We start from the raw sequence: 22,088 nt of genomic DNA, 5'->3' as shown, positions 1-22,088 counted from the left end.
GACATCTTGCCCCTACTAACTGTTGTTCCCTCCCTCTCAGTGCTATAAAGCTGTCATACCTTCTCAGCCTTCTACATTATCAAATCCTTTTCTAAGGTTTACATCTTAGTGTGAATATGTTTTCCTACCATTTCAACTTAATAGCTCTTTAATTTTGGGATTTGGCAACAAAATTTGGGAAACAGAGAACAGGTGAGGATGATTTAAAAAGTTTTTTTTTAAGGAGGGAAGGATTATACGTAAAACTAGTTCAAATATTATTTGCAGACATGGAACTTAGCTAGAGATCATACATGATATATTGAATTGCTTGTTTAATTTTAGAACAAATTAATCTGTAATATAGGCCAAATTTGCAGAACTGATACAGGGTTTCTTTTTGTAGATTTGTTTACTAATACTCAGGATATCAGAAGTCAAAAGAGGGGTGCAGGGAATTCACTGTAAATCACTTTGTCTTTACAAATAATTTTAAAAACTTCTTTTTCAGTACTTTTCAAATGAAATTAAACAATCCTGATTCTAATACGGCCTTTTTTTTTTTTAATTTGCAGGAAAGAAAAAGGAAATTGAAAGCTATAACACCGTCCTTATTGTGGTGATGAGTATTTTGTAAGTATTTGTGTTGAATGCTTAGTTTGCTTGTGCCCTCGCTTATCTTTTAATGGTTTCCAAAAGAATTTGAACGTATTTGTATATTATTATATAGAAATTACCACAATTTGACCAATTTTGGCCTACAAAAACAGTAATTTTATATGCTTCAGTCTGATAGTTTTTGAATGATTTTCAGAAGAACTGTTAAATTCAAGGGAATACCAAATACACGTTCAGTAAATGTTTTTGCTTTTTAAACTAATCTGATTTGTTTCTACCACCATAGATTTTTAGGGAAGTACCATAAATTTAAAGAGAATATATATATATATATTTTTTTGCTTTACGCGGGCCTCTCCTGTTGCAGAGCACAGGCTCCGGACGCGCAGGCTCAGCAGCCATGGCTCACGGGCCCAGCCGCTCCGCGGCATGTGGAATCTTCCCGGACCGGGGCACGAACCCGTGTCCCCTGCATCGGCAGGCAGACTCTCAACCACTGCGCCGCCAGGGAAGCCCAAGGGGATATTTTTATATGCAGGCTGATGAAATCCCAACAATGCTATTTTACTCTACTTGATTAGACCAGTGGTCCTTACCCTTTACTGTGCATAAGAATCACTTGCTGAAATACAGACTTCCCAGCCCCAGTCCTACAGATCCGAGTCAGTGGGTCTTGAGTAGGGATCAGGAATCAGTAGTATTCTAAAACGCACGTGCAGGTTATTCTGATGCAAATAATCTGAGGATTGTAGGGTGAGAAATACTGGGGCAATTAGTCTGCATCTCAGAGTGTTCTACTGGAATTTACTCAGCCAGTCTTATTTAGACTACTGTTATCTCCATGGCTGTACTTGGATCTTGAGGTAGTCCATCACATTTAATTGAATTAGTTCTGACTGGATGATACACTCTGGGTTTTGGAATGAAGTTCTTATATCAGCTGTTTTTTCTAATTATAGATTTCAGAACATACAAAATGTTTGTTGTGCCTTTGAGTTTTATAAAACGTTTTCATATTCTGCTTCCATTGGTTTGCTGTGACAATTTTGAATAATAAATATTATGTGTGATCTTTTGTATTACTTTGTAGAAGATTTACAGTCAGATGTTGAAATGTTGATCTATACCCCATTTCAGTGACACAATAATTTCATAGATTTGATTTTCTTGCTACTACCTTAGTTTTCATTCAAGAAAAATCTTCTTCTGGATGGGTAAAACGGAATATGATGCATTTTTAAGGGCAAATCAATATTTTAACAGAAAAAATCGGAGAGGTATTATGCCACCTATGTATTTACATGTATGTGTAATGAGGTACGTTCATTCACTTGAAATACTATTGTGAGAACCAACAGAGTAAGTTTATTTAGCAGGTAACGTTTTATGTATGATTCAATTAATATATGTTTGGGATTTGAAATTTCGTCTAAGTTGAACTAGAAGAAATTTTTGCTGAATGGTGATTTTGTGAATGTGAATTTGTTTTGGCTTCTGCTGAGAATAAGAGGTACATCATGATCTATCTAAGATCAAATCCATATTGATCTTCATTTCCTTTCTGAAGTGCAGTATTATGTATGTATAATTGCTTAAGACAAAAGCACCCCAAAATAGATCTTGAAAGCTAACATGGTAGATTTCTAAGCCGGTGGTCGCACATCCACACTGGCTGGGATTCCTAGCAGAGAAGAGACGTCAGGGACAATCCCAACCTGCTTGTTTGGAGACTTTATTGTCACTAGTTATCTTCTAACTGTTCCCTCAACATCCACTGAATACTTAGAAATAGGTATTTCATACAATAAAATAGGGGTTATTGATTTAAATAATAACAATAATTGGAAACTAGTCTGGATAATATACATTTTTGAAGGTTTTGTGTATCTATTCTGCACTAACAACACTTTAGGTCTGAGTAATAGTGGATTAACCAGGTCTGATTTGCTCTGCCTAGTTTGCTGTTGCTGGTTTTATTGAATGTGACGCTGTTTCTGAAGCTGTCAAAGATAGAGTATGCTGCTCAGTCCTTTTACCGTCTTCACCTCCAGGAAGAGAAATCTGTAAAGTAAGTCTTCTTCCCTCGCAACTTATTATGTCAATAATTCCTTTGCTGCAGGGAACTTAATTCCAATTTTAGAGATTTTGGTCTGCCAACTATTCTCTAGTCAAACTTTTTTGTTTACTTTTTTGTTTTATTTGCAAATTTATAGGGCACTGATGATTTCTAGAGATGAAAGCCTAGAAGCTATTCCCTTGATCTTTAAGATGGTATTTTTCTTTCAGTTTAGCCTCTGATATGGTGTCAAGAGCAGAAAATATTCAAAAGAGCAAAGATCAGGCCCATCGCTTAAAAGGAGTGCTCCGGGACTCCATCGTGATGCTGGAACAGGTCAGCACCTCTGTGTACCACGTTACTTAGTAGTCATCCCAGTGAATCAGCTGCTCCTCTGGTTTCGAGAGAATATTTACTGTACCATTATTTGAAGAAATCCCCCTCCTAGAGGCATCTACCCTTGCCAGTTTCTGGATTATACATTTTATAGTGACTTGTACTTTTTGTTTTTAACAAAATGGGAACGTACTGTACTTACCGTTGCATACCCTCTTTTTTCAATTAGTTATATATTTTGAAGATGTTTCCCTATCAGCTTGTATACATATACCTCATTCTTTTTATTGGTCCTTCTATATAAAATTTCATGCTCAATATCAGCTTTTTATAGAAGTGGTAGATTGCTCATTATTTTGTTTTATCTATTAACCATGCTCATTATTTTGTTTTTAATCTATTAACCTGCTCATTATTTTGTTTTTATCTATTAACCATGTATCATGGAGCTACTTCCATATCCTCTTCTTTTAACAACTGCATAGAATTCAACTGTACATATGTGGCATAATTATTTTACCAGTTCTCCACTGAAGAATGAGCATTTAGGTTGTTTTGGTGTTTTGCTATAAGCGTTATCTCTTGAACATAGTGTCATCAATGTGTGCTGCTCGGTTCTATGAACCAAAACTTAGGATTCCCTTTGAAAAATGAGGACAAATACTTCCATTATAATATAATACATAGGTACTTTTCAAAATTGAAAAATAGAGAATAGAAGAGAACCTACTAGCATTCAGACATAATCACTTTTTTTTTTTTTTGCGGTACGCGGGCCTCTCACTGTTGTGGCCTCTCCCGTTGTGGAGCACAGGCTCCGGACGCGCAGGCTCAGCGGCCATGGCTCACAGGCCCAGCCGCTCCGTGGCATGTGGGATCTTCCCAGACTGGGGCACAAACCCGTGTCCCCTGCATCAGCAGGCGGACTCTCAACCACTGCGCCACCAAGGAAGCCCCTAATCACTTTTAAAATTTTGTTTTATTTGCTTCCATCCTTTTCTTCTATGCATTGGTTTGTTTTTTAGAAGATTCAATTATTGAGCATTTCTTAGAACATCATGTGGGGCACTAAAGGTACTTCCACTAGGCACTCTTCAGATGCACAGTGCCTGCAGTTAGGAACTTTCTCCTCCCCCTCAGCAAGGAGTAGATCATACTCTCACTTTTCTTCTCATCCTCTCCGCTCCTTTCCTGCTGACTCTGAACTCATGACCATGCCTCAAGGAGAAAAGAGACCCTCCCTCTCCTTCCATAACCAGATCTACAGACCTTCCGCTGTTGCTGCACCCATCCTGTTCTGCACTCCATTAGAAGCATCGCTCTGCCTGTGGGACGCAAGTCTCAGCACGAGTTGGCAGGAGACTCCATCCACCCCTCTAGCTTCCCCATCTTCAGACTCCCTCATTCAGCTGGATCTTTCCATCAGCACCTCCCCTGCTCTCTTATCTCCTACATTAGAAAACCTGCGTCATCCACATCCTTCTCTATCTGCTCATCTATCGCTCTCCTCCCTTCCACAGTCAGGCACTCTCGGAGTTGCCTACTCTGGCTGTCACTATATTATCCTTTATAACTCCTTCACTTTTTTGAGGTTTTATTTTCACCAAAGTCACTCATTCACATGAAGAGTTAACTTGTTCTACAGGGTTGTTTCAGAAAAATAGCAATCCTGGTATCCTCTTCTCCATTTCTTTCCCAAAGACTACAATCTAACTCTCTTGGTTTATTCTTCTGGTGTTTACCTCCATATTTATAAACAACAAGCATGTGTTGATACTTCTTGATTTTTCAGCTTTAGACGTTATCTTTTGACTTCCTGTTATGGAGACTGGGATTTTGTTTCCTTTCACCTCTTCATGCTCCCATTTCTCATCCCCCATCCTCCAAAGGAAGTTGTAATTTTGGTTGGATCAGTATTCAGTGTTGGCTTTGTTTTGACTAAGTTTACTGTTCTGAGCTGAGCCATAGAATGAACCGTGGCTACTTTTTCTTACCCCTGAAATTGTCTTCTTATTACAGTTGATCACTTTACTGTATTGTTTATAAGTGTTTCATGCCCTGATGCTCTGTCTCCTCTCATCATCTTCGGTCACCTCAGGGTTTCAATCCATGGAGCCTCTGACGGGCTCCAGGCAGGGCCAGTGGCCCTCTCTGCAGGTGCACAGCTATCATCTTGGGGTTCCTGTTGCCCACCTCCTGTTTCCCATATCCCATGTTTTCTGCTTTCTTGGTTTCCTCCCTCCTTTTAATGGAGCATATCCTCTAGTAGCTTCCTGAGAAAGAGGCTATGGAGGTAAATATTTTAAGACTTCACCTGTCTGAACTTTTTTATTCTGTCCTTCCCCTCTGATTAATTATTTGGCTGGGGATAGAATTCTAGCTTGGAAATAAGGTTCCTTCAGAAAATTGAAGGCATTGCTCCATTGCCTTTTGGCTTCCAGTGTTACTACTGAGAATTCTGAGGCTGCCAGATTCCTGATCCTTTCATCTGGAAACTGGTGCCCTTTCGTCCTGGGATATACTGAGCTATGTGGCTGATGATTTCCTCTCCTCCACCTTCTCTCCCCTGACTTTCTATAGCACCTGTAATCAGGTGTCTGCCTTCTGTTGGACAGGTTGTCTGACCTTACCTTTTCTTTCCAGCTTCCATCTTTTTGCCTTTTTGTTCTACTTCCTCAGAGATTTCCTCAAATTAATCTTCAAATTCTTTTACTGAGTTTTTCAGTTTTTGCTAACAAGTTTTTAATTTCAAAGAGCTGCCATTTCTCTGAATTTTCATTTTTAAGGCATTGTGAACTTTTAAAGTGGCCATAATATCTTTCTCTCTGACCATATTACTGATAATTAAAAAAAAATTTTTTTCTTCTTCTTGCATACCCACATTCCAGCAGGTCCTTTCCCCCTGTTTTGATTTCTATCCTTAGGGTTAGAGGATTTCTTTGGATGTCTGTAGTCCTTTGCTGTCTGCTTGTATAGATCCAAAGTTCTTATCGTGTGGGTTGGGCTGGTCTACTCTGAACTTCTTGGTAGATCTGGCTGGGCCGTTGGCTAAGAAATCCTGATGTCAGTATCTTTAGGTCTTTTCTCTTGGATTGGTCAGTTTCCGCAGAGAAGACTCTTCCAGTCTCCTTCCTGAAGGACTAAGAGCTGGCTGCCAGCATTTTAGGTGAGTGAGAGTAGAGAGATTGAGGAGGGCAGGGCAAAGGGATGATCTCAACATGCAGTATACACGTTTTTTGTATAATCCCCATTTTTGGTATGGTACTGCTATCTTTAACGATGTGTTGGTGTCCTCCTGGCCAGACTGCCAGAGACCCTCTTTTTTATCCTCTCCAGAAAATAGGACTTCAGACTTCTGCCCAGGTAGTAGGAGAGGCCACATGTCCAAAAGTTCATCCAATCCTTATTTCAGTCCCTTCCTCTTTATTCCCATTTCCACAGATGCCTGTCAATTCCTGAGGCTTTAGAGGATTCTTCAGCTTCAGTTGGTTCTCAGCTTTCCCTACTGTTAGCTTAGGATTCAGCGTTTTCAGGGCTGCTAAGTAATCCATCCGCTACCCAGTTTCCAAAGTTGTGTTGCTATTGTCACCTTTTCTGTTTTCCTCTGTCCTTGTGCACTTATGTCTTAAAAAAGAATCCCTTTACCGTGCTTTTGGTGGTGTTTCAGGAGGGAGCAAAATTGGATGCCTGTATTTAATCTGCTCACTCACTCTTCAGCTCACACTGTCTTGATTTCTTCCCCCACATCTTCTACTGATACTGCTCAAGCTAAGCTCCCCAGTGACCTCTGGCTTTTAAAGTTAATATACCTTTTTTTTCTTTTTTTTTTTTTTTTAAGTTTTCATCTTACAGTGCCAGCATTTGACAAAGCTGACCATTCCTTTCTTGAAATGTATCTAATCTTCCCTTCTTTGGAACCATGGAAAAAAACACAGCTTTATTGTGATATAATTCACATACCACAAAATTCACCTTTTAAAGAATTTTTAGTGTATTCACGAGGTTGTCCCACCATCGCCACTATCTAATTCCAGAGCATTTTATCATCCCCCAAAGAAGCCCTGTACCCATGAGCAGTCATTCCCATCCCTCACTCTCTCAGCTCCTGGAAATCACTAATCTACTTTCTATTTCTATGGGTTTGCCTATTCTGGACATTTCATATAAATGGAATCATATAATATACAGTCTTTCATGCCTGGCTTCCACTTAGCATAATGTAAAACTGCTTTTTGCTGGTTAAAACCATCTCTGCTACCTGACCTCGTCCTCTCCCAGTGCCGCAGCCTTTTGCGTTAGATTCTCTTCCCTTCTCCTTTACTGCCCTCTAGGTGATCTTAGCTGCTCCCCTAACTTGGAATACCACATGCACCAATGGCTCCCAAAGCATGTCTCTCATGCTGACCTCTTCCTTGAGTCCAGACTCATACAGCCACTTGCTGACTTGGCATCTTTACCTCGAGGCTAACAGGCATCCCAAACTGATCATGTCCAAAACAGAATTAAGTTTTCATCTTGAGCCAAACCTGGTTCTCCTCTAGTTGACCTAATTTCAAAAAATGATACTACTATCCTCCAGTTGTTCAAGTGAAAAACTTCATACAGTGTGTAAGTATATATTTATCTGTGTAATTATTCGTTTTAGTTCTGAGTCCCTCACTAGTCTGTAAGCTCCATGAAGGCAGGGACAGTGCCTATTTGGTTCACCATTGTATACCCAGTACTTAGCACAGTGCCCAGCATGTAACAGGTAAGCAAAAAATATTTGTTGAATGAGTGAATGAGTGAATGAATACAAAAAAGAATAAGACATAATTCTTTGTTTTTGTTTGTTTTTTTATACTGCAGGTTCTTATTAGTCATCAGTTTTATACACATCAGTGTATACATGTCAATCCCAATCCCCCAATTCAGCACACCACCATCCCCACCCCACCGCAGTTTTCCCCCCTTTGTGTCCATATATAAGACATAATTCTTGCTCTCAAGTTGTCTACAATTTTATTAGAGAAGTCAGATATCCATGTGTATTGTTAAAGACTATTAAAAAAAAGTACAAAATTAAGTGTCAAAGTAAGTAGTAAAGCTTTAGGAGTTTAGAGGCAGGATGATTAGGGAAAACTGCATGGAAATGGTGGGGACGGGTAAGTTTTAGATAGGTGAAGATGAACATGAGCATAATTGCAAGCAAAGGCCTTGAGTGGAACTTGAGTTGTTTAGGGGATGGTGGGAGACCACTGTAGCTTCAGAAACCATTTCAGAAAACAAGCCCTTCACTTTGGATCATTTGATAAATAGACTTATTGGGAGGTAAAGCACACAGTAATATGTTGTAGGAAGAAGTGCAATACTACAGCAAATGAAAAGAACGCTAGCAGTCACACTGACAGGTAACCAAAGGAATCAGATGTCTTATAGTTAGTCTTTTATTTGGGCATCAGTATAGACAGAATTTTATTAAATGCAAACTTTTGGCATACAAATAATCAGAAAAATTTAAACAATCTGATTTTGAAAATTTTTCTTTGCAGTTGAAGAGCTCACTCATTATGCTACAGAGAACCTTTGATCTACTAAATAAGAACAAGACAGGCATGGCTGTCCAAAGCTAGTGATCTTAAGGACCAAAATTATAGATATGTGGAACCAAAAGAAAACGTCTTGAAGAAAACTAGAGGGTGAAGGATTTGAATTGTCATAGGAACATTTCCATATTTTCTCATTATTTGTACTTCTAATGTGAACATTCTTTTTAATAACATTTATTGGAGAATTAGTCTCTGATGGCCTTAGGAATCCATCCTTTCATTTCTTATACTTTATTCTAAGCTGTGGATTTCTCCAGTGAAGCGTGAAATGTATTGTGGATTTGAATTTCTATGATACAAAAAGAAAATGAGACATTCTGAACTGAGTGGTATGGCCTCATTTTCACAGTGAGGTTTGAAGTTTGACGCTTTAAGTTTATCTGTTAGCACAAAATCAGTGTGTGTCCAATAGGCTGCTTTCACAGTTGAGATACATTCAAGAGGATAAAGAAGACAATATAAGAAGAAGTCTCTAAATCATTACTAACTCTGAAGGATCCGTTTTCAGGCATCTATTATAACATTTATAGATTCTTGTGCTGTAAATATTATCAATACAATGTCTTCATTTATTTAGCATGTAAATTCAGTAGTCAAACCTTTTGAATCTGCATGTTGATGATTATTATCTGAAAGGTTCTTCAGCCATGTGGTATCTTTATGAAAGAAATAGGTGTTTCTTCAGGTGGCTCTCAGAGGTGAGATTATCTTGCCTCTTCATACATTATATGGCAGAAGAGTACATTTTGGAAAAGGAAACATGTAGGATACCATCTCTCAAAACGAAGAACCATGCTCTGAGTTTTAAAAACTAGAAGATTATGTTAAAATCTGGGCATTTTAGTGACAGATCAAATGAATACTTGAACTAAGCTTGGCTTCAGCTTAGCAAACTTTCATGGTGGAAATGAGCCATCTGGTTGAAAATATTATAATTTGTGGACTATTTTTCAGTAGCCACGTATGGCTTCATTTACTCATTCACATGTGTGGCTTTAGTCAGTCAGTTGTAAGCCAGACACAAACTTTAGCTCTTTAAGACTCTGGGGGGGCATTATCTCCCAGTATAAGTGCACTGACAAGTTGTAAATCAGACATGAGCTTTGGCTCTTCATTAAAAGTTTTTAGGCGTATGTCTCTCAATACAAGTGATGTCTCTGGAACAAGAGAAGGACAGTGCAGAATAATTTGTATATATTCTTACTGCTTGAATAACAATTGCCTTTAGTTAGATGTCTCTTTTTTACCCAGTCACCCAAGCCACATGGGATTGCTAAAGTCATTTTCGAGATGCCCATAGAGAATAAAATTATTGACTGGATTAGAGGAAAAACGGGTTTCTCTGGGAGAATCTCAACTAACCTACCTTGGGATACCAGTGTACCTACCTGGAGGTTTTTGATAAGGATTTATGATGTGTCTGAGTGAGCAAGAATGACTGGATTATAAACTTGAAAACTTGTTCTCTGTTAATTTCACAAAAATGGTCACTGACAAGCTGAGTATTTTTGTGATATTTCTTTAAAACCTGTACTTCATAAAATACCTCAAAGAAAGTTACCAAAGTTAAGCTGCTTTATAAATTACAACTAAATATGTATGCATTCAGTTAATTGTATTTGAGCCTATGTAAATTGAATATCAATAAAACTCCAAATCTCTGAGTTGTTTTCCTTCTTTTTCGGTTAAACCCTCCCCAAACTAGAAAGCCTGTTTCTGTGCAAACGTATACATGGGCCTACACCCTTTAAAAAAAAATTTTGTGCAAAAGTGAAACCCAAAGAGGACTCTCATCTTAGGGCAGTTTCATTTCAAATATGCAGCTTTCTGGAGCAAGAGTACTAGATAGGCCTGCTGGTCTCATGTAGAGACTGCTGGCCAGAAATCATGAAAATGAACAAGTTGGATAATTAACAGATCAGGGACAGTGACCTGGGCCTTTAAGAGAAGGTTAGCGAATTTGGGGGCGGTACGTCGGTAACATTTTGCCGTGGAGATCTCCCTCAACGCCTGTTGCTGGCGTCTGAACGAAGACCTGCCGACCCACGGGTCTCACGTATTTAGGAAACTCTCAGGAGTGCAGGTTTCCCGTATTTCCGCCTTCGCCGACCCGAAGGCTCGGGAGGCTTCCCTGCCCACGCGCCGCCCGCAGGCACCCGCGGGTCCGGTCGGGGTCCGGGCGGCCGCCTCTGGGGCGGGGCTGGGCGGAGGTGCGGGTCAGCCCGGCACCCAACTGCCTGGACCCGCTGCCGGAGCCCGGCCTTCGCTCCTCCGCTCCCCCGGGCGCCAGGGCCGCGAGCCGGGGGAGGGGCCTCGCCGGAGGGTTCCGCACGTGCGGGCGGGGGATGCCCGGCGCCGGGGGCGGGGCACCCGGAAGCTCGCGGACTTGCCACGCTCAGTCCGGCTGGCCGTGGGGCGGCGGGGGACACGGCGGGGGTTGGCGGGGGACACCGCCGGAGGCGGGCGCACCGCCCCAGCGGCGGCCGGCTGTGGTCACAGGTGGGCGGCGGCGGAGAGGGCGCGGCGGAGAACGGAGCCGGGGTCCCTGAGACTTCAGCCATCGCGCCGGGAGCCCCGTAGAGCAGAGATCGGCAGACGCGTCCGCGCCTCGGGAGGAGCCGACCCTTCTCCTCTCCGCCTCGGCCTCTTTGACTGCAGCCGCACCTCGGCCCGGGAGCGCAGGTAACTTCCCTCCCAAGGTCATTCTTCGGGCCGGGCGGTGTTCTCGGCCCACCCACGTCCTCACGATTGGCCGGGGCGGGAGAGGCGCGCCCAGCTCGCGGCGGAGAAGTGGGTCTGGACGGCGACCCTGAGCGCTGCCCGGGCGCCGGGTGGCCTCTCCGGAGCCGGGTAGTCGGCCCCAGCGGATACACGCTTTGCCTCCGCCCGCAGCCCCGAGGGTGTTTCCACCCGCACCCCGGCTTCGGGCGGGGACAACCAGGCCCTCCCCAGCCCGCACCCGCAGGTGAGTGCAGCCACCCATGCCCCGGCTGTCCCGGGCCGCGTAGTAGGCTGTTGTCATGGGAACGGCTAGCGCCCAGGCGGCGCCTGTCCTGAATGGGGACCTGGCGGTGAGGGCGCTTGGAGCCCTTAGAGCCCTAGAGCTCTGTGTCTGGCCACGCCGAGCCAGTAAAGCCTGATGAAAAGGGGACCACCTCCCCCTCTTCTCATTTTTGATTTCTCAGGCGTTGGTGGTTAATCAGGGATAGGCTTGGATGTGCTTACAAGATGTGAGTTGTGTTCTTTCCACTTTACTTCCTGAGGGCTTCTTATGCCTCATGGTGACAGGTGGAAATCATGACCAAGAAGGGCAGTATGAAGCCAGGGAAGAAAAACAAAGCGGAAGAACCTGAACTGGAGCCCCTGTGCTGCTGCGAGTACCTAGATCGAAATGGGGAAAAGAACCACGTGGCTGCTTGTTTGTGTGATTGCCAAGATCTGGATGAAGGGTGTGATAGGTAAGAGCTGTGTGTTTCTTGATGCTGATCCCTCTGGCCCTCTTGAGAACTACCATGTATATACTTTCAGCTTAGCCATCCAGAACACTAGAATTTGCTCTTCATTCTATTTCCACTTATCTCCAACTGAAAGTTGTCTTTTATGTCAAGTGTGAGGACTTTATAAAGATGAATTATTACTCAGTAGTGCACAACTGTCCAGCTCAGTTTACTAGGACATTATTATTTCTCATGTAAAGGGAGGAGGTGACAGAGAAAACAGGCAGGTAAAGGGATAGTAGGCAAGTTAAACGCATTAAAAAAAATAAAATGCAGGCCAGAGATTCTGTAAGTTTAAAATGAACACATTAGTACCAGAAAGTTCCTACAATTTTCAGTGGTCTCAGCATTCAGAGACTGACATCTTGGGACTGGATTGCACTTGGCCACACAGGGCCTTGAGGGTTGAAAAATCATTTTCCTGCTCTTGGAATCGGTTTCACCCCTTGTTTCTGGGGAGGAAATCCAGCCAGAAGGCATGTTCCTCGCCTGGACTGGCTGTTTTCAGCATGAGCAGCAACACAGTCCTGATTGATGCTATTGTATTTGGCTTTTATTTTCACCATTATCCCAAGTGATGGAAATTAACTATCCAAAGAGATGATTTCTAACATCACTGAAAAAATTTTGTGCCAAACAGTAATAACCTTGTTTTTATCCATTTTCTAAATAATTATATACTTAAAAATTATCACATGGAAAGCATAATGTGGGGAGAACACAGATGGTGGAAACTTGCTTTTCCCATCAATTCCTTCTGGTTAAAAAAAGTCATTGCAGTGGCACATTGCTGATTTGGTACGCTGCTTGGTATGTTAATCTCGCCATGAGAAGCGTTCTTGGGGACTACTGTAGTCTAGTACCCCATAATCCCTTTGTAATTCTTCCTTGACAGTGTCAATAGTCTCTTACAGGTGTCTTTAAATGTAGGTTCTTTAATCTTAGTCTAAAATCCATACTGAGAAAGTAGAACACTTTGGACTAATGAATGGAGAAATGATGCCTTTTCTGTAACCTCCATCACTCAAGACCACAGCTCTTCCATTGGCCTTCTAACTCTTCCTCCCTCCCAGCCCTTGAGACCCGGGCTGTCCCTCAGTTTTCTTCTCTCCAGACCCTTCTGGATGAGATGGGCTCCCAGCATTTCCACAGACCTGCTGCTCTGTATGCCTCCCTTATACTTAGTTCCCATTCACTTCCAAGTCTAGCCCTATTTTTTAAAATTCTAAATTTTTTTTTTAATTCTAAGTTTCTAAAACCAATGTTATCCTTCCTTAAACTGTTCCTTTCCGTAATAGCCTAAGTATGCAAAAAAGTCAACAATACTACTTGTCCACCAAGCTCAGTCATTTGACTTGTACTAGTTTGACCTCCACGCTTCCTTATGCAGCCCCCTGCCCTAATGAACTGGTTTACTCCCCTGGCCCAGGACAGGTTTTGTGCTGCACATGCATCTCTCCACTGGAACGCCTCCTTGCCTTCCTCTCCACCCACAGGAATACTAGCCAGCTGTCAAGGTTGAGCACAAATCCGTCTTTTCCCACAAAGACCTCTGCAATGACTCCACCCAGAAGTGTGTCCTCTCCTCTGAGCACACCTTACCGTGTTTGACTGTAATAGTTCATTGGGTGATTTTGCTACTTTGTCACTTATCTAATATTTCTTGAATTCCCATGTTGTCTTCACAACTAGATGGTGAATTTTTTTTTTTTTTTTTTTCTGGTACACGAGCCTCTCACTGTTGTGGCCTCTCCCATTGCGGACCACAGGCTCCGGACGCGCAGGCTCAGCGGCCATGTCTCACGGGCCTAGCTGCTCCGCGGCATGTGGGATCTTCCTGGACTGGGGCACGAACCCGTGTCCCCTGCGTCAGCAGGCGGACTCTCAACCGCTGTGCCACCAGGGAAGCCTGGTGGTGAATTTTTTTGAGATTTTTATGTCTCTATGCCCACCCCAGTCTGAACAGGACTTATGTGGAATACGTGTGTATTCCTGTGTGTTTCGTGGAGAAATAGTTCTGTTAAATATCTAAACATTTTCTCATTTGTATTAAAAAATTATACATGAATCTGAAAAGCTCGTGTTTAATAGTAAGGAAGTAGAATGCTTGGTCTTTGGCATCTTTTATCATTTATCCTGTTGTCTGGCCTACAGTGTTGAGTGGTTTTTAATTCAGTAAACACGTCGGAGGTGCCTTCTCTGTGCTCTCTCTGAACAGATGGATCACGTGTAAGTCCGTGCAGCCCGAGACCTACGAAAGGATCATGGATACGATCTCTGACCGCCTCCGGATTCCTTGGCTTAGGGGAGCCAGGAAAGTTAACATTAGCCTCCTTCCCCCACTCTTGCTGCTGCCTGTCTTCCTCCGAGTGGCTTCGTGGCATCTCCTCCTGGGGGGGGTGGTGTTGGCCTCCCTCCCTGTGCTGGCTCTGCGGTATTACTACCTCACTCACAGAAGAAGAGAACAGACTCTGTTTTTCCTGAGCCTCGGACTGTTCTCTCTGGGCTACATGTACTACGTGTTCCTGCAGGAGGTGGTCCCCAGGGGGCGTGTAGGGCCCACTCGGCTGGCTCTGCTTACCTGCGGGTTACTTCTCATACTCTTAGCCTTGTGCCGAGCCAAGAAGGATCCAGGCTACCTCAGAAACCCAGCAAGCGATGACAGATCTCTAAGCGGCAGCCAAACCGAATGCCTGAACAGGACAGGGCTGGAGAAGCCCAAAGGGTTCCCCGGCGCAGACCCAGCGGGCGGTCTCAACAACCGCGGGCCCAAGGATGAGCCTAAGGGCTGCCCCAGGACGTCGGCCGGAAGCCCCGCCATGGGGAAGGAGGACTGGTGCGCCAAGTGCCGGCTGGTGCGGCCGGCCCGGGCCTGGCACTGCCGGATCTGCGGCGTCTGTGTGAGGAGGATGGATCATCACTGTGTCTGGTATGTTGGAAAAATCTGGAGGCTTGCGGAGGGTACGTTCATGTGAGACTCTCTCGCCGGGTTTGCTCTTCCTTTATGCCTTCCTCAAATTTCTCTCCTTCCCAGCTTTACACCTTGGAGATATTTGTGGGCTGTTATGATGTTCCCACTTAGTCATCAGTTTTTTGAGCTTCACAAATTTAGTTCTTTTCAGTCATTTCCTGAAGGTGTTTTTTTTTTTTTTTGCCCCCCGCTTTCTCTCTTTTTTTTTTTTGCGGTACGCGGGCCTGTCACTGGTGTGGCCTCTCCCGTTGCAGAGCACAGGCTCCGGATGCGCAGGCTCAGCGACCATGGCTCACGGGTCCAGCCGCTCCGCGGCATGTGGGATCTTCCCGGACCGGGGCACGAACCCGCGTCCCCTGCATCGGCAGGCGGACTCTCAACCACTGCGCCACCAGGGAAGCCCTCCCGCTTTCTCTTTTGCCCTCATTTTCTCCTTTCTAAGAGAGAAGTATCTACAGTTGAATGACTTTTTTAAAAAGAATGTATCAGACATAGTATAGGCACATCTCCCTGTGCTCACAGAGCTCAAGAATGTGTTCCTGTACTTTTAGGTGACTCTTGTCCTCTGACCATGTATCCGTCATCATTTTGATCCTACCAGTGATTTCTAGTTGACATTATTGACTTAAGGCCCTGACAGATAACTCCCTATTTGGTTAGTGGTGCAGAAGTGGGCTTTTTGGGTTCCTCTTTGCTGGCCAGTGACAAACGAGGACACCTGAGGACACCCGTAAGGTGTGCATTGCAACTTTTAAAGAAAATGGTGCAGCTTTACTGAATAAATCTTAAACAAAAGGAGCGCGATTAATTCAGATATGAATGCTGTAAGTAGCATGTTTGCAGCTTGCTCTTGAGGCCGTCATGGTCAGTGAATTATGCCTTTTATCTAGGATTCTGATCATGTCACACTCTCCCCTTCAGAAGGGGACATGGGACAGGGTGAGGGTGCAGACAGCCCTGGAGGACACAGGAGCAGACCTTAAGTTCAAGGGTCATGAACAGGGACGGCTCTATTCTGGGGCTTTGTCTTTGGAGTAAGCAGGTCTTTTCATTTTTAGGTTTTACTCTTCTCTGTCTTCATCATTTATGCTCGTGCATACCTGGGTGTGTGCGTGCGTGTGTGCAGGGTGGGGGCCCATTTACACGCGCTGGTGTGCAGAGGTCCTGCAGCCTCGCCTGGGAGATCTCTGCCCGCTGGAGCGTCCCGGCGTGCCTGTCATCCTGCCCTGCAAATGGCCACGACCTGGAACTCTGTACCTGACAAGTAGTCTGCATACTATTGAGTTCTCTACCCCACCCTGTGTTTCTAACCTCTTGGGATCTTTTATTAATATGTGTATGTAATATATGCTTTCCCACATTGTATAATACTTCTGATTTAGCATTTTTAAGTTTTTATAACTCTGATACCATCCTATCCTTAGGTGGTGATTACAGTGTTAACTCTCTTACCATTGGGTAACAGACTTCACTTATTAATATCTAGAAAGATTTGTTAGCCAGGTTCTGCTTTTTTACTTAGTCTTGTCCTTAAGCTAATGATATGATTTCACTTTGCAAAGAGCGGAGAATATAAGACTACATCTCTCAGCAGACAAGTTTTTAATTCCCTAAAATTGAAAAACAAGAGAACTTATTTTTTAATAACTGAAACTCACACTATTTCTGTTTTAAAAGCTTTCTTGTTTATTGAGCTATTAGAGAACTTTTAAAAACATGTTTGCTTTCTCCCCCCCTGTGCTGTTTGGAGGATAAATAGCTGTGTCGGAGAATCAAATCATCAAGCATTTATGCTTGCCCTTCTGATCTTCCTGCTCACCTCGGTGTACGGGATAACGCTGACCTTGGACACCATTTGTACGGATAGAAGCGTCTTCACAGCTCTCTTCTATTGCCCTGGAGTTTATGCAAATTACAGGTGAGACATGGATACCCCATACGGGGCCCCACAGAAGAGGGAGTGGGTTTGCAGTGAATGTACAGGGCTGTGATTCACTGCTAGGTTAGGGGTTCTCACCCAAAACACAGGACAGGTTCTGGGGATGCTGGGTATCCCTGAAATTGCCAACACACAGTTGTGCAGTGGATACGTGCATTTTTCTGGGTGATGTCACAAGGAACGTTGACCTTAAAAAGTGAGGAACCAGTGCTCTACAGGTAGGACTAGGCTTTCTCAGGGACTTCAGAGTCAAACGACCGCTAGCATGCCCAAGGTAGCCACAGTGAAACTGAAATGATAACTAAAGTAGCAGTCTCTGGGTATGGGTGCGGTCTCTTTTGTCGCTCGTTATTGGGGAAATTCTCACTTTATTGCTGTTTTCTGGTGCTTTGTAGCCTAGTCTTAATTTACCGCTTCTGACCCTTTCGTGAAATGCTTACAATCTCTGTAACCTTTCTTTTCTTTTTAACCTCCATTGATTTTTTCCTGTTCTACTTTTTTTTTTTTTTTTTTTTTTTTTACATCACCACTCATGATTACTGTGGTATCTAGGTCAGAATTTCCTTCAGTGTTTTTAGGTTGGGGCCCATTTATACAGTGTGATGATCTCCGTGCTGTAGCAGAAGCGGGAACTTTTTAGTTTTGGCCCAATCCCCTGCCCACCCCGTCCCCGAAAGCTCTGCTTGAGGACATTTATCACAACCCACTAAGAATAGTAGTCACTGAAGGATTTCACAAACTATCAAGACTCTCAACACAAAGAAGACAGGAACTTAACCTGCGGAGGAGGGCCCATCTGTTCTAATGCCCGCGAATGTCTAGCTCTGCAGTGGCGAGGGGGAGATCTGTCCACAGACTGGTACAGACAAGGGCCCGCACAGGGGTGCTATGTGGACAAAGCAGGGAGTGTCTTGAAAACAAAGAGCGAGAAGAAAGCAGAGGCCCTTGGGGGTCGTTGTGTCTGTACGTTGGTAAGCATGAGTTTTCTAGGCTTTCTGTGGGCCCCATAAATGAAATGAGGGACACAGTCCTGCTGCTGTGTTCTCAGTGCTATGGACCCACGATTCATGTGTCCTCACTGGGCCTCAGTTTTCCTCATCTTTGTGGCGATTTAATCATCCCTGAGGTCCCTTTCAGCCTAACAGATGAAGATCCTGAATGAATTTCCCGCTAACTCACGTGCAGCTATTTGAAAATAATCACTTGGCAGACGTTACTCGGCAGCCTCTCCTCACAGCCTTATTAATGAGCTGGAAGCAGCTTTCTTGTCCTGTGTGACCCTGTTTGGTTTTGGCAAGCGGGATTTGAAATGTGACGGTGCTCCTGGCGCTCCTTCGGGGCTGCTGGTGCTGGGAGCTGTCCTCTTACCTGTGCTCGTCGGCCTTGTACGGAAAAGAACGGGGATGAGCAACCTTAGCACTGCTGCTCGGTCCCACCCACAGCTCCCTTGAGGACGTTTACGGCAATCTCACGGCGCCTCCGTTTTCTTCTGCGTTAAGAACAATTTAGGAATTATTCATGCCACAGACAGATCTTGACTGCGGTTGTGTCAGACACTGTTGGCTGTGTGGGGGACATGAAACACACAAAACAGTCCCTGCTGTTCTAGTATCACATCCTAGAAAAGGAGGCACCAGTAATTATGAGATAGAACATGTTAAGAGTCATAAGTGAAGCAGGTTATTTATTGGCACTCCGAGGAGAGAAAAGTGTCTTCCAAGTGGGGTCATCAGGGAAGGGGCCAGCGTCCTTAGGAGTCAGTACTACGTGTGTAAAATGTTACCATGGGGAGAGCTCTCTGAATGTGAAGCGTTGGCCGCCCTGACCTGCCTTTTCCTGCTCCCAGCTCAGCTCTGTGCTTCACCTGCGTGTGGTACTCTGTGATCATCATGGGGGGCATGGCCTACATCTTCCTGATCCAGCTGATAAACATCAGCTACAACGTGACGGAGAGGGAAGTGCAGCAGGCCCTTCGACAGAAGACAGGGCGCCGGCTGCTCTGCGGGCTCATCGTGGACACAGGCCAGTACAATCGGGGCTTCCTGCGGAACTGGCACCAGTTCTCCACCCTGGGCACGCACCCCTTCCACCACCCTGCTGAGGACATAGTATGAAGTGCCTTCTGTACGGCTCTGGGGGCGGGAGGGCGTCTCCTCCCTCTGCTCCCTTGCATCCTACACTTCGGTGTGCACAGGATGCTTGTGTTTATCCCCAGTTTCTTAAAGGCGTTATAGGGCCATGCTCAGGTTTAGGCACTGGACTGGGAAGAAATTAATTTTTCTGACTTCACAATTTAAGGGATTTTTATATCAAAGCAGTAAAAGTAGAGTCATTCCTTTCCAGTCACCTTGTTAACTCACTCAGTCACCAGAAGTTGAAAAGAATGTGGATTGCTAATGCAGAAATTGATAGAAGCAATTGCCACCCATTAGTATGGGAGAAAGAGCTTTGGATTAGGGTAGTTTCTAGTCCCTCTTTCAACTCCTAATAGCCATGCGACCCTTGGTCAGGTCACTTCCCTGAGTCTCAGGTTCATTTGTCAAGTGGGGTACTGATGCTGCCCTGGCTACCTCACAGAGTGGTTGTGCGGGGGGGACACGGGAGGGTCACGAGAGGGATGCGGTATGTGGAAAGCACTGAAAAACAAGGAAAAACTAAAGCACCAGAGAGGTATGAAGTATTATTAGGAGACTCCTAAGACTGGAAAAAATATTTCAGGTCAGAATATTGAAGCCATTCCATTTTCAGCATTTCAGAGTGAAAAAACGATCCCCAAATACCATGTTGTACAGTTATGGGGATTTCTCTTTCTGAAGTATTAGACATTAACTACTCAAACAGGGTAGAAGAAGACCAAATGGATTTGCTCAGTCATCTGATCTTGAAAGTTGATAATAATTACAAGCCTAATTATTGCTAGTATAATGCACAGTGGTCATGAGTTTAGGTGATGAGTTCTTATATTGATCTTATTTCTTATGGATTTATTCTGTTTGGATTTACTCTAAGTAACTCCAGTAGGCATCAGTGTTTTTTTCCTCTTCCCATGTGTTGCCTGGTCAGGTGCTAGCACACTTGTGACAACGTCTGGACGAGAACAGACACTCCTATCGGGAAGATTTTACTCTCTTTGTGGGTAGGGTGGCTGGTTAATATCAAGAGCTTGACTTTTTTGTTGATATAAGTAATTCAGACCCTGTCAGTAATAGCACTAAGCTGCAAAAACCAGTATTCTGGCATTCACATTATTCTGGCATGAGCTCTCTTTGAGGGGCTGATTGACGTCTTCCCACTTAACTTGCACATTACTTCTCGTTCACCTTTCCCGAGATAAAAGTATCTCACTAGGAGAGAAGAAACAGGGTATGTGTGGTTTCCACTAATTAATAGATTACTGTTCTTCCCTGGCTCTTCCTAAATGGTTTCTTCAACCGTGTCTCAAAACGGAAAACGCGTAAAGGATTAAATATTTCGCGTGGGTCTATTCTGGCATAGAATTAAGATGAAGCAACTTCACATGGGGAAAAATACCCTCTTGAAATATTTGGTTTTGTACCTGTACTTTTTTTTGGAACCCCAAAAGAATTCATGAGCCCTTAAATTTGTTTTGGCTAATAGCTTAATATAGGGAAAATACTGCCAGCTTTTTCGGTCCGTCTTTCTGTGCATGCTGCTGTAGCAAGAGGTTTATAAAAGTCGAGAAGAAATATTGCTACTTCTACAGCATTGCCACCCTCTGCAGCTGGCACCGTCCCTAGTCCTGCCATTAATCGAGGCTGTCCTTAAGACAGGCACCACGTTTTTATACAGGCTTGTCGTTGCTCTCCCTAGAGATGGATTGTTTAGTGAACGATAGGCTCCGTATTCCACTAGGATGAGCCAAAGAGCAAGTCTGGGGATGTTAGCAGAGTCTGTGGTTGGTACAGTGGTACCCTGTCCCTGGTCCAGAATCAAGCATTCATTTGGAATTAACATTGGAGGTGATGTAACAAATTCCTTTCTGTGTGGGTTGGAGATGAGAGAGAGAGAGAGAGAGTAATGATGTCAAGGACAGCACATGTGGCCACAAATCTCTGCTTGTAGTCTCTTGAATGCCAGATGCATAGCCAACTCTGATTGTCTAGCAATTGATAATAAAATTCATAGAAATGTTAGTATAGTCAGTAATCTTGGCCTCTTGCCAAATCTTTAACAACAATCAAAATATGATGTGCTGAAGCTCAGGAGTGCCCGAAAGACCAGAGTCATTTGGGAGAATTAGGAATGATCATCATCTTTGTAACAGTGTACCCCTAACAGGGTTACCTGGATGGGGCAACTCACTGTTTCCCTCACTCAGATAAGAACTCCTTGTATATTATTCTGGCTGATTGGAATTCAGGTGCTTGTTTGAAGTTGAGAACTTCAAGGTTGGAAGTTTACAGAGGAAAGCTCAACCCTTTGAAAAGCCCTGTGGTTCTGCGGAGGTAAAAGCCTACTGAAGTATTTGCACCAAAAGGAGCAGCAACCAAGGCGCTATGTGTGAGCAGTTTCTGTGGACTCTGGGATATCCTTGGTTTCTACTCCTGGACTTTCAACCCTACTTTTAGGGTCTGGAGCTATTTGAGGGATTTCGTCCCTTTAAAGGACAAGGCCTCTGGGAACAAATGAGTCCCGGGCGCAAGTGGTGGCGGCGGCTGGGAGGATTGCCCTGCGGACCTGTAACCGCAGTTTCTTGGCCATAGGAGCAGGCCCGCCCCGACGTATTTCAGACAAGTGCGTCCCCCCCTTTCACCCCAAATCCTCAGTTTCTGTTAAACATACTGGAAGTGAAGTTGAGTAAATGATCTGCTGTAGTCTGACCACTTAACATTACTGTCATGCCCCTGTACACTCTTCCCGGGGGAGGGAAATGGGTCCACTTGAAAGATGTGAGGGAGAAATAGTTGAGGATCAGGATTGCACGAAGGGAGAAAATCCTTCAGTATTTAGAAATGTTTCTTACGCTACCCAAAGAGTACTTTGTGATTATAGCTGGGCACACCTAAGGTGAACTGTCCACTGACAGCAGCCCTTTGGTAGGCTCCTCTGATGCTGCTGAATCAAGGCTGAAGTGTGTTTTGGG

General features: G+C 44.0%; 2 protein-coding genes across 4 annotated transcripts in view; both read left to right on the top strand.

Moving 5' to 3' along the window:
* GRAMD1C (GRAM domain containing 1C) overlaps positions 1-10,241 on the top strand; it is a gene marked incomplete at its 5' end in the record, with an annotated part of 105,146 nt that extends 94,905 nt beyond the window's left edge. For both annotated transcript variants that reach the window (XM_082624797.1, XM_082624798.1), the window contains 4 exons: positions 555-612; positions 2,555-2,665; positions 2,884-2,989; positions 8,521-10,241. In XM_082624797.1, coding sequence (XP_082480923.1) covers positions 555-612; positions 2,555-2,665; positions 2,884-2,989; positions 8,521-8,601 — 356 coding nt within the window. In that variant the 3' untranslated portion in view covers positions 8,602-10,241. The remainder of the gene's footprint in view (positions 1-554; positions 613-2,554; positions 2,666-2,883; positions 2,990-8,520) is intronic.
* Positions 10,242-11,124: 883 nt separating this feature from the next.
* ZDHHC23 (zDHHC palmitoyltransferase 23) lies at positions 11,125-19,545 on the top strand. Of its 2 annotated transcripts, none has more exons than XM_082625304.1 (5): positions 11,125-11,259; positions 11,866-12,035; positions 14,293-15,003; positions 16,796-16,963; positions 18,831-19,545. In XM_082625304.1, the coding sequence occupies exons 2-5, from the start codon at positions 11,875-11,877 to the stop codon at positions 19,096-19,098; spliced, it is 1,308 nt and encodes a 435-aa protein (XP_082481430.1). In that variant the 5' UTR covers positions 11,125-11,259; positions 11,866-11,874; the 3' UTR covers positions 19,099-19,545. The 2 variants fall into 2 exon arrangements, with proteins under 2 accessions (XP_082481430.1, XP_082481431.1); XM_082625305.1 differs by having other exon boundaries at positions 11,198-11,259; positions 11,841-12,035.
* The last annotated feature ends 2,543 nt before the right edge of the window (positions 19,546-22,088 follow it).

This window comes from Mesoplodon mirus (genome assembly GCF_964341445.2).
Source record: "Mesoplodon mirus genome assembly, chromosome: 6".
Taxonomy (NCBI): domain Eukaryota; kingdom Metazoa; phylum Chordata; class Mammalia; order Artiodactyla; family Ziphiidae; genus Mesoplodon; species Mesoplodon mirus.
Note: the sequence above shows the minus strand (reverse complement) of the source record. Positions and strands in the feature narration are given on the sequence as shown.

Coding starts and splice junctions, on each gene's coding strand:
- ZDHHC23 (XM_082625304.1), top strand. CDS start 11,875: ATGACCAAGAAGGGCAGTATGAAGCCAGGGAAGAAAAACAAAGCGGAA. Junction 15,004..16,795: donor ATGGATCATCACTGTGTCTG/GTATGTTGGAAA, acceptor TGCTGTTTGGAG/GATAAATAGCTGTGTCGGAG. Junction 16,964..18,830: donor GGAGTTTATGCAAATTACAG/GTGAGACATGGA, acceptor TCCTGCTCCCAG/CTCAGCTCTGTGCTTCACCT.